The sequence below is a fragment of the Magnolia sinica genome, chromosome 15 (assembly GCF_029962835.1).
Source record: "Magnolia sinica isolate HGM2019 chromosome 15, MsV1, whole genome shotgun sequence".
Taxonomy (NCBI): Eukaryota; Viridiplantae; Streptophyta; class Magnoliopsida; order Magnoliales; family Magnoliaceae; genus Magnolia; species Magnolia sinica.
In genome coordinates this window covers 14,675,263-14,688,044 of record NC_080587.1, presented here as the reverse complement: position 1 = coordinate 14,688,044, position 12,782 = coordinate 14,675,263, and the positions used below count along the sequence as shown (strand labels likewise).

General features: G+C 40.1%; 1 protein-coding gene across 3 annotated transcripts in view; it reads left to right on the top strand.

The window, feature by feature from the left end:
* Positions 1-7,843, top strand: part of LOC131226613 (digalactosyldiacylglycerol synthase 2, chloroplastic-like) — a 30,222-nt gene extending 22,379 nt beyond the window's left edge. For all 3 annotated transcript variants that reach the window (XM_058222189.1, XM_058222188.1, XM_058222190.1), the window contains 2 exons: positions 6,170-6,519; positions 7,052-7,843. In XM_058222189.1, coding sequence (XP_058078172.1) covers positions 6,170-6,519; positions 7,052-7,571 — 870 coding nt within the window. In that variant the 3' untranslated portion in view covers positions 7,572-7,843. The remainder of the gene's footprint in view (positions 1-6,169; positions 6,520-7,051) is intronic.
* Positions 7,844-12,782: the final 4,939 nt, after the last annotated feature.

Genomic DNA, 12,782 nt, shown 5'->3' with positions numbered 1-12,782 from the left:
ATGAGATGAGTCGTACCTCATGTAGAATGACCTGCGTATTGTAGACCCGACATTCACCTAGTATTGTCTACTTTACGACGTGGATTGTAGCCACGTGCTGGGACCTTTTACCTACAGATTGCTTTGATTCGATCTAATCATTGCAACGTGCGAGTAGCCAGTCCCGTAGGTGACTCTTTGTGTCCTTAGCTACCCTCCTCTTGTGTATATGAGGATGAGATTGAGTGTCGCTACTTTAGTGTACTATGACGAAAGGTCCTTGATTGGCCAGACTCAGTTACGCTAGGAAAGCGGCTTGATTAATTCCAAATTACACATCTGCGTGGGGAAGATCCCGTGACAGCTACACCAAGTTTCTAGAACTATAAATACGCACTTGAAGACTTATCCACCGGCAGTATCGAGTTGTTTTTATTAGACTTTTGCAAACAATATTTTTTTTCTTAAAAGCATATATATATATATATATATATATATAAGTATTGTTTTGAATTGGTTTTAGTTGAAGTTTGTGAAAAATCAAGTTTTGAATAACTCGATAAGTTGGATTAGTGCGTATGTTGGCCGAGTACTCGACCGAGAGTCAACTCCATCCGATGTGGTCATGCGGACTAGGACAGGCATTGCAAAGCTTGCGTTATTGAGTATTAGTTAGGTGGTCACTTAGTACTTAAGCACCTGTAAGAAGATTATGGTGATCCAGCTGGTCCCACGCCTACGTCCAGAATAAATAAATCTGAAATTAAATTTTTCCATGCAAAGATGAGGTTATTTAGTCTCAAAGAAACTCTTGTCTTAGAAAATCGAATATCAAAACTATCAAATAATAACCTAGAAATAAAAATTAAATTTTGACGCATCCCCGGTGCATAAAGAGTATCATGGAGGATTATTGTTTGCCCTATGCGCGTACGGAGATGGGAAACGCCAATTCCTAGTATGTCTTCGACAACATTATTTCTCATATACACATTATAACTTCCATTGGCTACAGGTTGGAATTTCTCGAGTCCTCGATAAATCCATGTCACGTGCTTTGTTGTGCTTGAATCCAAAATCCACTCGTTAGATATAGTATTATAGGAAAGGATTTCAGAACAAATGCCTATATACAAAGTATCTAGTGACTTAGGAATTACCGTCTTTTTATGGGCACACTGCCGAGCATAATGGCTAGAATTTTTACAGACAAAGCAGACTATATTGGTCTTTTTCTGCTTCTTCTTTCCATTCCCCTTCTTGATATTTAGAGGAGGTGTTGTCGTCTTCTGTTCTTGGTTATTCTTTTTCGCCTTCTTGCGAGATTTAAACCGTTTCTTATTAGCTTTCCGCTTATGGGTCTCTGCTACAAAGGCCTTGGCCGTACCTAGCTAAATTGCATTCATTTCAACCTCACATACCAAGTGGCCACAAAAGTCTTTGAACGTAGTGATAGAATCAGTATGGTTCAGAATTCTTTTGATTTGGGCCCAAGATTCAGGCAAGGAACGGTGCATGGCTATAATCTTTTGATTTTCAGTCAATTTACACCCAACATTCCTAAGGGCACCTATCATTTGCTCCATCTTACGGATATGATCTTTGATGGGGCAGCCGACTGACATCCTATACTCCTGGAATTCTAATTCCATTGCCCGAACTTTCGCATCTGACTTCTGCGCATAGGCATTTGTCAGTGCTTCCCAGATTCCCTTAGCGGTGTCATGCACTTCATACGTAGGTATGAGTTCTTTGTGCATAGTGCTAAGAAGGACATTACGAGCTGAACGATTCTGTTTTCGCCACTTATTGTAGCGAGTCATCGCAACCCTATGTTCTTGTAAATTTCTATTTTCAGCCAATATGGGTTCCTCTTGAACTTCATCGAGTGTGTGCGATATGTCGTCCTCGTCCAGAAGGCATCGCACCGCGCGGGACCAGTCTTCGTAGTTGTTACCGTCGAAATGTTGTCCTTTCAGCTGTTCAGCGATTAACGCTTTGGTGGCCATCTCTACATTACATAAGTATCACAACTTAACAATGATCTAAGGTATTGACACTAATCATCAGCATTTTTACGTGTTATACAATTTTTCAGAGTATAAAAGTAGTCAGTACATCTTAACGAGATCTGAAAGTCCACATACCCGAATAAGCAGTGTAGAACGATCAAGTTCTCTTTTAAAGATGGAATTGATGCTTTTATAAAATTACAATTGTATAACGTGCAACATTCCATTACTTAGTTGCATATATCATTTGGTGGAGGAGAATAAACTCCCACTCAAGTTATGCACAACCTTTATTAATAGGGAGTACCTAAGCACTAAGTTTTTCTATATTTTTTAATGAAAAATAAGGACGGCTTAGATCTAATCACATCAAGCTTGATAATATCACACGTATATAAATATTATCATCAGAAAAAATAATGAAGTGTATAGCCATAAAGAGAGTTCAATCATCACCTGTGATAATGACCATTAGTGATGGATCCGATCATTACTATTAATGATAATTGTTGATGATGGATCCTTTCATTATGGTTGATGATCGTTTCGATCACTAATGATCTCTAGATGACTAATTCTCAAAGTAGATTTTATCTACACTATTCATATTTCCGCTAAATATGGTTAACAGTTTGCATAAAGGAGAACATTCCACACAAAAATTGTGTAAGCTTAATTACAGGAGAATTCAAAAAAGGCATTATTATTTTGAATTACATCTCAACATCTTGTGAAGAATGGTTAATATGAACAAAGTCAGTTGGTCACCACCAAACAAGCAAATGGTCATTTATCACAGATTAGATTAATTTCAATAAATCTTCCCTGAATATGACAACCTATCCACATTTCAGTGGGTCCCATCGTTTGGATGGTTCAATTTTGTTAATGTGTCAGGTGTATGTATGAGTTCTGAATACTTGCAGATCAACCTCAACATACCGCTAGAATATCAAATGACTCCTCTGATTGAATCATGTGTTCCCACTGCAAAATGCCTAAGGTATATATGACTGATGAGAGTCCAGAGGGCTGGCTTGTAGCAAACACTCCAATATACTGAAATGTGTGAGATCTGGGCCATTTATCCAGTGAGCTGAACACATACCAGGAGCATGTCTCATTGCCAAAGGTCTATATTAAATGAGCATATGCAGCTTAATCTGATCAGTGGGCCCAGCTCAATTTTTAGTATGTTAGTAGTGCCTCCCATATGATGGATGGACGGATTTGGATACAACATATATCCCACAAAACTACAAAACTTGCTGATGTGAATATAAAGGCTATATAGCTAGTGTGATGTACATCAGTCAATCTATTTCTTACAGCAGATATATAGCAGGTGTGATATACACCAACCAATCACGTGAACTGTAGCTATATAGATGGTATGATGTACACCAGCCAACACGTGTACAGAAGCTATCTAAATGGTATGATGTACACTAGCTAACACGTGTACAGGAGCTACACACACACACACACACACACAGTGTGCACTGGCTACATCATGTTTGGATTCAACACATATCTAGTGATGATAACACATATCTAGTGATGAGACCTATGTGTTGCTGGCGTGAATACAATTTTTATCTTTCAAGGTGAATAAAACACATGACGTGTTTTGGTTGTATACGTCACTACAACATAGTGGTTGAGAGTTGTAATCCTCTTTTCAACGTGAATAAAACATATGACGTGTTTTGGGTCATATGAACACACATCAGTTGGTGTGATGAACATCAGCCAATCCGCTTCTCTAATATGACACCGGTTTGCACAGATCTGTATCACAATCAATGATTTTCATGCAAAAATTACACTGATCCAGTGATCCAATCCATCCAAACTTGGCATTATACTCTCATAACCATCCGATTTCCACAACATAGATTCAATAGATGTGGCATCAATGGAAAATACTCCAATGCTCTCAAAAAAACTTAATATTATTATGTTTCTGGTTGCATTGGGTCATATGGACACACATCAGATGGTGTGATGAACATCAACCAATCCGCTCTCTCTAATATGACACCGGTTTGCACATGAGGTGGGCTTCATGCAGAAATTAATGGACGGCTTAAAAGAAGTCGACTACCGTCCACATCTATGGAAGCGGATTGGGTCCACGTCCAAAGCCTTTTATTTATAATATATATATATATATATATATATATATATATATATATATATATATATATAGTATCATTGCCCACATAATTGGAACTCCTTGGTGAATAATATTTATAATCAGAATAGTTCATGCATGGAAAATAGGATTTATGATCTATATTCATACCAAGAGTTACAGTGCGCACTGATCTTATACATTTAAAAAGCCAGGAGCATGAATCCAATAATTAAAAAAAAAGGGCCACTTACCTTTTTAGATGAAAATTATAAATCGGAGATCCGCCGTTGAGTTTACTTTGATACCACTCGAGCCCGGTGTGAAATGCGCATTAATCACTCCCGGTGAGGAGTCTTGAACACGAGACCTCTCTCGTGGGCCCTGCCGACCTCGAGCGTGCCCTTGCATCCTATAGGCGACCCCACTTGAGCCCGGTGTGAAAATGCCCTTGCATTAGGGAGCAAGTATGAGGAAGTTAGAGCCTGTGAATCTTGCTTTGTTACACCTGGCTAGATTTATGGAGGGATGCTTTAGAATCTAAAGGTTTTTTTTTTTTTTGAGAAGTAATGATTTTATTAAAAAGGAAGCAAAAACAGCCAAAACAACCACAAATCAGCCTAAAAGAAAGACGGAAGAGGACACTCAAAAAGAGCCTTTTATATTTGGGGCACACACAATTACATCCGATTTAGCCCTCCCAAAGATCTCTGGTACCCACTCACACCAATTGCGGTAATACCGGTTATTCCTCTCTTCCCATAAGACTCAAATGCTTGCCAATAAAGCTAGTTTCCAAAGCATCCTTCCTCTCGTACTGGCCCTATGCCCATGCTAGGCAAGGATAAGGCTCTCAATGGAGCCTGACGCAACCCAAGACATGCATCTAAAGGATTTAAAATTAGTTAAGACTTGAACATAGTATATTCAGTGTAATTTTAGTAGTAATAGGAGTGAAACAGAGGAATTAATTAAGATTGTTGGCTAAGAACTAAGTTTCCCAAAATGGCCATTTCGATACCTTGGGTCAATAATTCATGACAGTGAGAGATTGAAAAAGATTTGGCCATAGAATTCAAGCTGGGTGAAAGAAATTGATATGTGCCTCTGGAGTTTATACGATGGCTGTAAGTCCAGCCATGCTTTATGGGACAATATTGAACACTTAAAGCACAACATGCTCATAGGATGTGTAGCTGAAATGAGGATGTTGAGATGGATGAGTGGTAAGATGAGGAAGGATAAAATTAGAAATGATTCGATTTGAGGAAACTTAGGAGTAGTACCAATAGGCAATAAGATGAAGGAAAGACTTGGGTGGTTTGGTCATGTGCCACGGAGACCAAGAACTGCGGTGGTTAGCAAGAGTGAGTTCGTACAAGTTGATGGCTCTAAAAGGCAAGGGGAAGGCTCTAAAAGGGAAAGGAGAAGGCTCAAAAGGACGTGGATGGAGGTAGTAAGAAAAGACTTGGATGACCCATGGTCTAATTGAAGGTCTGCCCTTTTATAGAGTGGAATGGCAGAACAAGATCCATGTAGCTAACCACAATTAATTGGGATAGGGCTTAGATGATGACGATGATAAATTCTTCGGGCATCCTCCCATCCAAGCAGAGCCCTATCACACAAATGGTTTGGGTCATTGAAAAAGCCCAATTTCAATTGATAAAATCGCGACGTATCATATTTCAACACGCCAGGATGTATTCGTGCAAAACTCTTTGTAATACGATTGATTTTAATCACTTTTTTGGGTAAGATATCTGTTGGCATATGTTTACAAGATCTGGACTGTTCATCTAGGAGAAAGGAGCAAGGGGATAGAGTGCCAGCTGTCTATCTAATGGGAGAGAAGTTATTAACATGAGATCCTTTCCCTGTAACTAGTTTTTCTTTTTGTTTGTAGAAATACTGTTGGTGATACTCTGGATTCCCATGGATAACAAAATAATAAGTAATATGCAATTTACTTATTTCGTTTCCTTTTTTCCTTTTACAAGTTGATGCCCCACCTGGATTACACTTTCTCATGAAATTGCAGGTTATAAGATTATCAGCTGCGACGCAAGATCTTCCAAGATCCATCATCTGCAATGTCCATGGCGTCAATCCCAAGTTCCTCGAGATAGGTAGGAAAGTGCATGAAGAGCAAGTAAACAGAAACCAACCATTCACCAAGGGTGTCTACTACATTGGGAAGATGGTTTGGAGCAAAGGCTATAGAGAGCTCCTTCAACTACTTAAAGCCCACCAGAACCAACTTCCAGACTTTCAAGTAGACTTGTACGGGAATGGGGAAGACTCTGATCAAGTCCAAGAAGAAGTTAGAAAATTGAAACTGACCGTTGAAGTCAACCCGGGGCGCGACCATGCTGACCCTTTGTTTCATGAGTAAGTTTCTAGGCAGTGCTCATGCAATTTCCTCCACATCTTGGTAGCTGATAAGTAAAACCAGAGAGACTTTTTCTTGGAGACTTGCTAGTTCACTGTGTATGTATAGACCAGCAACCATATCGGCCGATGTTGTGCGAGATCCAATCGATCCATCAGGTGGGCCCCTCTTAGTTGCATCGGTCCAATAATCAGGCTGGCCCATTCATCAGATGTGCCATGATAGTGAATGCACCCTTCTTCTTATGGCTCTGGAACCAATGGGTGCATGCCACACTTTGCTTTCTCCGGCTTCTCTCTTAATGTGAAACTGACTTGGCATTAATGGTTGCTGCCTATTTTGGCATTTTAAGGATCCATCACGCACATTAACGCCCTGCTGCATGTTTTATTGCATGCCTGATGGATGGTTCGGATCTTTCACATGTGTGCCATTTGGGCATGAGTAGCTACATGTATGGGGGCTGGCTTGTACATGATCGTTGGATCTTGAGTTGATTGCCATTATAAAAATTCTTTTTTCATCTCCTAGGTACAAAGTGTTCTTCAATCCAAGCACAACCGACGTAGTTTGCACAACCACAGCTGAAGCTCTGGCCATGGGCAAAATCGTTATTTGTGCTGACCACCCGTCAAATGACTTCTTCAAGCAATTCCCCAATTGCCGTATGTACAAAGATGGAGATGAGTTTGTAAAAGTAACACGCACGGCACTGACTGACAAGCCAGCTCGGCTAACTGATGACCAAATGCACGAACTGTCATGGGAGGCTGCCACAGAGAGGTTTGTGGGGGCCGCTGAGCTCGATCACAAGTTCATTGAGGAACCAGTGGCCCCAGTGACACCGGGTTTTATGTCAGCGTCGTTGTTGGTATCGGATCTAACGAAGAATATGGAAGATGCATCAGCATTTGTGCACTATACGGCTTCTGGGATTGAAGCGGCCCGCCGTGCTTTTGGTGCAATGCCAGGGAGTTTGCAACCAGATGAGGAGCAGTGTAAGGAGCTGGGCCTGGTTCTTCCAGCGGGAAAGCCGGATTCAAAGCACTGATTCAAGAGGAATGCTACATCTGCCTGAGTGAGTGCACCTTTTTTGCACTCTTAGCATGCATGTGCAAGATCCAAGCCACTCATCAGGTCGATCCATCTGTGTAGATTTTTAGCCTGATGTACATTACTCTTGTAGTTTATTCTGTGGGGATCTCTGATTTTATTTTTATTTTTTTCCTCTTTTCATTCATGTATTTCTTCAAGTTGTCATTTGGATGCATGGAAAGCACACTTGAACAAATATATAGTCGGCATACTATCCCCATTTCTCTCTGTGGTGTGGCCCACCTGGCTTGTGGATTTGGCTGATTTTTAGCCTTGGAGCCTAGTGTCAAGGAATGCACCTGATGGACGGATTGGATTCACACAGACAACACTGTGGCCGTGCTAAGTTGAGTGTTTTACGCACTGCTTAAAACAGGTGTTGGAGAGGATTCCAGTATAGATATAAAATAAACCTTCTAAAATGTGGGACTCGTCGCCAAATTACAGTTTGAAGATCAGATTGATCAGACAATCCTAGTCTTTGATTGATACACAGACATTTATTGGCTTAAACAAGACCATTGTATATTCTTATCTTTAACCGTCCAAAAGATGTTCACAAATCTGATAATCGGAGAGGGAATTGAGTATGTTTTTTTGGTCAGATATGTCTAAACTGGGATCTACGATTTGGACGGTTCTGTTTGATCTAAACAATAACTTAGGGTGAAAGTGGGCCCCTCTGATCCTTGCCCAGACCAGTAACTAAAGACATGGACTGGAGCCCAAGGACCAAAGCCTAACGTTATTGATAGCATACTCTATGGCTTTGGGTTTCACTTAGGAGATGGGCCCATGGCCCACTAGTCGAGGGCCATTGATCCCGTTGATGGATCACTCTCCAGAATTGAAAAGGTTCCAGTCACAAATCTTGGGTTTTATCAGTTGAATTCCTCTTTTAAGCTGTTGATTTGTAGGCCCAGTATGGAAAGGTTTGGATTCTTTCCAAGATATTTTTGGGGTACCAGGGGCCCACATGTTAGATCTGATACCCTATCCTTCGGAAGCCTTGGGATGATATGATCCTATAAATTAATTCCTCTGGCAAATGAGGATAGCTTAAACCCAACACAATATGGGCTGGACCTGATATTCTGTTAGGCCGAATTGACAACTTCCCAACTGTAAATAACAGCCCAGCCTGGTGGGGTTTTTTAAGGGCCTGGGTTCGAGCCCTGATTACTAAATTGGTTTGAGTGCCAGGTTTATTTCACTGATATCATATCAGGAGTTAGTAGAGCTGTAACTGGCTGGGCTTGGGCCAGGCAAAATCAAATTTTGAAATAGGCCCAGTCCAAAAAAATCCAGGCCGCCTGGCCCATTGACAGCCATAGGAGTGAGACTCTTGAGAATCTCCTATAACTTCAAGTCTATCCTATGCTTTTTTAGGTTTTGGGTATTTATTTTATTAATGACATGAGATTTATACCTCCGAAAAATGAGAACAAACCTTCTTAATGAATAAAGATACGGTTGGCTGTTCTACTCTTAAATTAGCTCCAATTTAAAAGCAATGTTAGAATTAGGACTCTTAATTGTGTGGAAACTCTAAAAAGAATAAGAAGTTGTGATGGGCTCTTCTTCTTCAATTCTTTATCTTGTTAAGCCTCGTTAAAAGGGTTTTTTAGAGCATGTAAGGTGTGAAAGATTCAAAAAGATTTTCATAAACATACATCAAGAATAACCTTTTAATCAATTATTTTATTGATTTACAATTTTTTTTTAATATTATTATTATCATCATCATATGATTCCATCATTGATGCATTGAATGTAGACAATACATCTCTATAATCTTGTGAAAATGAGATTATTCAAAGTAGGCTAAATGGACAATAGGGATGGAATAACTGTTGGATAGAGAGATTATTCAAAGCAGACTCAACCGAGAACATCGATGGAATAGCTGTTGGATGGTTAGGACACCCTATTTTAGAGATAAGAAGGGAATTAGCTTTTCTTGCGTAGTATATGTCTACCTTTTTTGAAACATTTTTAGTGATTTTGGAGGATGGAGATGAAATTGTAAGAGCCAATGTTCCTTTTAAATGTACAAAATCGAAGTATAGCATTGAATAGGTAGGTATATTTGTTGAGTTCTTTGGTGGTTGAAGAGATTTCAGCATAAGTTGTCAATGGTCCAGATTAAGTTAGAAGAATCAACTATACCCTCTCTAGCTAAGGAATATTGGTCATTTTATGCTACCAAACTATGCTAATACTCTCACAAGAAAGATAGATTTACTTTTAAAGCAAACCTAGTTAAGCACTTTCATTTAAGATAGCCATCCTTTCATTTTTTAAGATATCCGTGGATCGACAATTCCTTTGAGGATCCCAAGCGGTGGCCTAAGCTAAAACGGTTGTTGGATATGTAGAAATTTTCTTCAATGAACCATTTCTCATTAGAACTCGTGAGAACCTTTTGAGAATGAGAAAACATTTCATATGAAATGTATTTGCGATTTAGGTTGTATGGACCCTTTTATCTAGCTTAGTTGAAGAATCAGATAAAAAATCACTCTTTCACGGCTTAAGTGGGCTCTGGTGAAAATCAAGCATGAGTGTCTCTCCCACTTTGTTGCAGCCCGCGGGCATACATCAATTGGGATGAGTTCTCAAAAGGTTCACCTAGGACAAAATTTCTCATCATATGGATTAGATGATATGATGCATTCCGTAAAAAGGAACCGACAGAGATAAAAAGACCATGGAATGTGATAAAAGCATTTATGCTTAAAAGGGTGCTCTTTATAAATTAACACACACACACACACACGAGAAACTAGGAAGCAAGACGTGTGCTGCATGTGAAGAGAGAGAGATTGAAATAGTACAATTTGAGTAGGGGACACGCAGATATAGAAAGATAAAAGAGTTAGAGTTGTTTCAATTATAGATGTCCGCATCTCACTATTTTTAGTGCTTTGGCCCCACTTGAGTTCTAGATTTACCTAGGTTTTGGGCTCACATCCTAACATGAGATGAAGTAATTCAAGGACAAAATGGATTTCACATAGACATTAAGGTGTGCCATATGTTTTTGTATTGGGCGGAATTCACTAGGAGTTGCATTGTGTGCGGGAGGGGAGATAGATTCCACCTACTCTCATAAAAAAAAAAAAAAAAGAAATAGAAATGACAAAATTACCCTTGGTTGAAGGGCCAAACACATTAAATGTTTTCATTTTTAAAATTCTCTCATCGACCAAACATTAAATATTTTCATTTTTAAAATTCTATCATTGACTAACTCCATAAACTACTTGCGCTTACGCATTGGAGATGACATAATTTTGGAAAGAAAAAAAGCTAAAAATTAAAAAAAAATAAAAATAAAATCTAAACTCCCAAAGCTAAAAATAAATAAAAAGAAGTCTTTCAAATAGGCCGAAGAGACTAACATCACTCACCCTACATACCCATTGACAACATGAATTGGGCCGACTTATCTGGTCTTAAGTTGAGTCGGGACTCAGCCAAGTTGGAGTTGAATAAGCCCGACTTGTCCGGGTGACTCATCGTATCAAACCAGATGGTCTCATGAATCCGAGTCGACTCCGATGAGTCGCACCCGAGTCTTAGAACTATGGTTACCTCGGGCTCATTTCTTAACCTATCAACTTGGACTCTTTAAGAACCACAAATGGTTGCCCATAGCGTCTCAAGGGGCTAGTTAGGGCTGAGCCAAGTTCTATCCAGGCCCAATCTGCATTATTCGACATAGGCCTGAGCTTAGCCTAGACCTATGACAAGCCAAAAAAGTCCAGCCCTAGCCCACGATTCTGGGCTCAGCTCCAAGTGGGACCCACATTATTCAATGTAATTATAGGCCCAGTAGATTAGCCCAGCCCATATTCTTATGCTGGGCCTAGGTTTAACCCTGGCCCGTATTATTCGACATAGGCCAGAGACCAGACCAAGTTCGTGACAAGCCAAATAATCCAACCTAAGCCCAACCCAAGATGTCTATGCTGAAGGCAGCCTAATCCCAGCCTGACTTAGAACAAGCTGAATTTAAGCTTGATCCCAGCCCAAGCCCAGAAAAAAGCCCAATGGGCCACCCTAGCCCATTGACAGCTCTAATTGCACGGATGGAAATCCAACCAATAAACTACATTCAATAGTTCAAAGCTTATGATTGGAAAGTTAAGATTGATCAATGGATGTGATTTACGAGATATGATTCATTCATGGTAGGACCCACTAAATCCAATCTGAATATCAGGCATGAGTAGGAACAATTGAGAGGGAACGGTCACTATTGATTTGAGTTGGGCCCCACCCACGTTTCAGAATGGCCTGGTTCGAAGTTTGCTATCATCCAAGGCAAATGGATTATGTAAATGGATTGGATGACATATACACAATACGGTGGGCCCTCTATGAGAATCAAGGGTAGGATTTCCTCTCAACTCCTACTACTTGTGTGGCCCACCTAAGTCATGGATTGGTCTAATTATAGAGCCCATCACAAAAGTAGGGATGACATGCAAGATGGTTGGAGTGGATGTGATCAAGACAAATGGATTGCATGAGAGAGAGAGAGAGAGAAGTAGACAGAGAGAGGGTTTTTGTCAGAGCGCGTGTCATCTATGCAACGAGACAAATGGATGTCATGTTAATTACCTAAAATATAAGAAAATGGACAAGATTTGCTTGTCTTATACGAAACCGGATTAGCTGCTACCCCGGATCCAGCAAGGTGGGTCCGATCCTGACCGTGGGGCCCACCTTGGTGAATGTGTTGTATATCCACGCCGTTCATCCGTTTTTCCAGATTACTTTATGGAATGATCCAAAAAAAATAGCAGATACGTTTCTCAGGTGGACCACACCACAGGAAACAGTGATGATTGAATGCTCATCATTAAAATCTTACTAGGGTCCATCGTAATGTTTATTTTCCATCCAACCTGTTGATAAGCTCAAAAGACTGGGAAAACACGAATAGCAGCCTGATCCAAAACTTTTGTGGATCCAAGTAGGTTTTAATGGTGGGAATTCAATGCCTACCGTGTGGTCCATCTGAGATGTGTATCTGCTTAATTTTTGGGACTGTGTACTGTAATAATCTGAAAGAACAGATGGACGGCGTAGATATAAAAGCATACATCTATGTGGGCCCCTGGCTGGATCCGGGATGGCAGCTAATCTGCATTTGTCC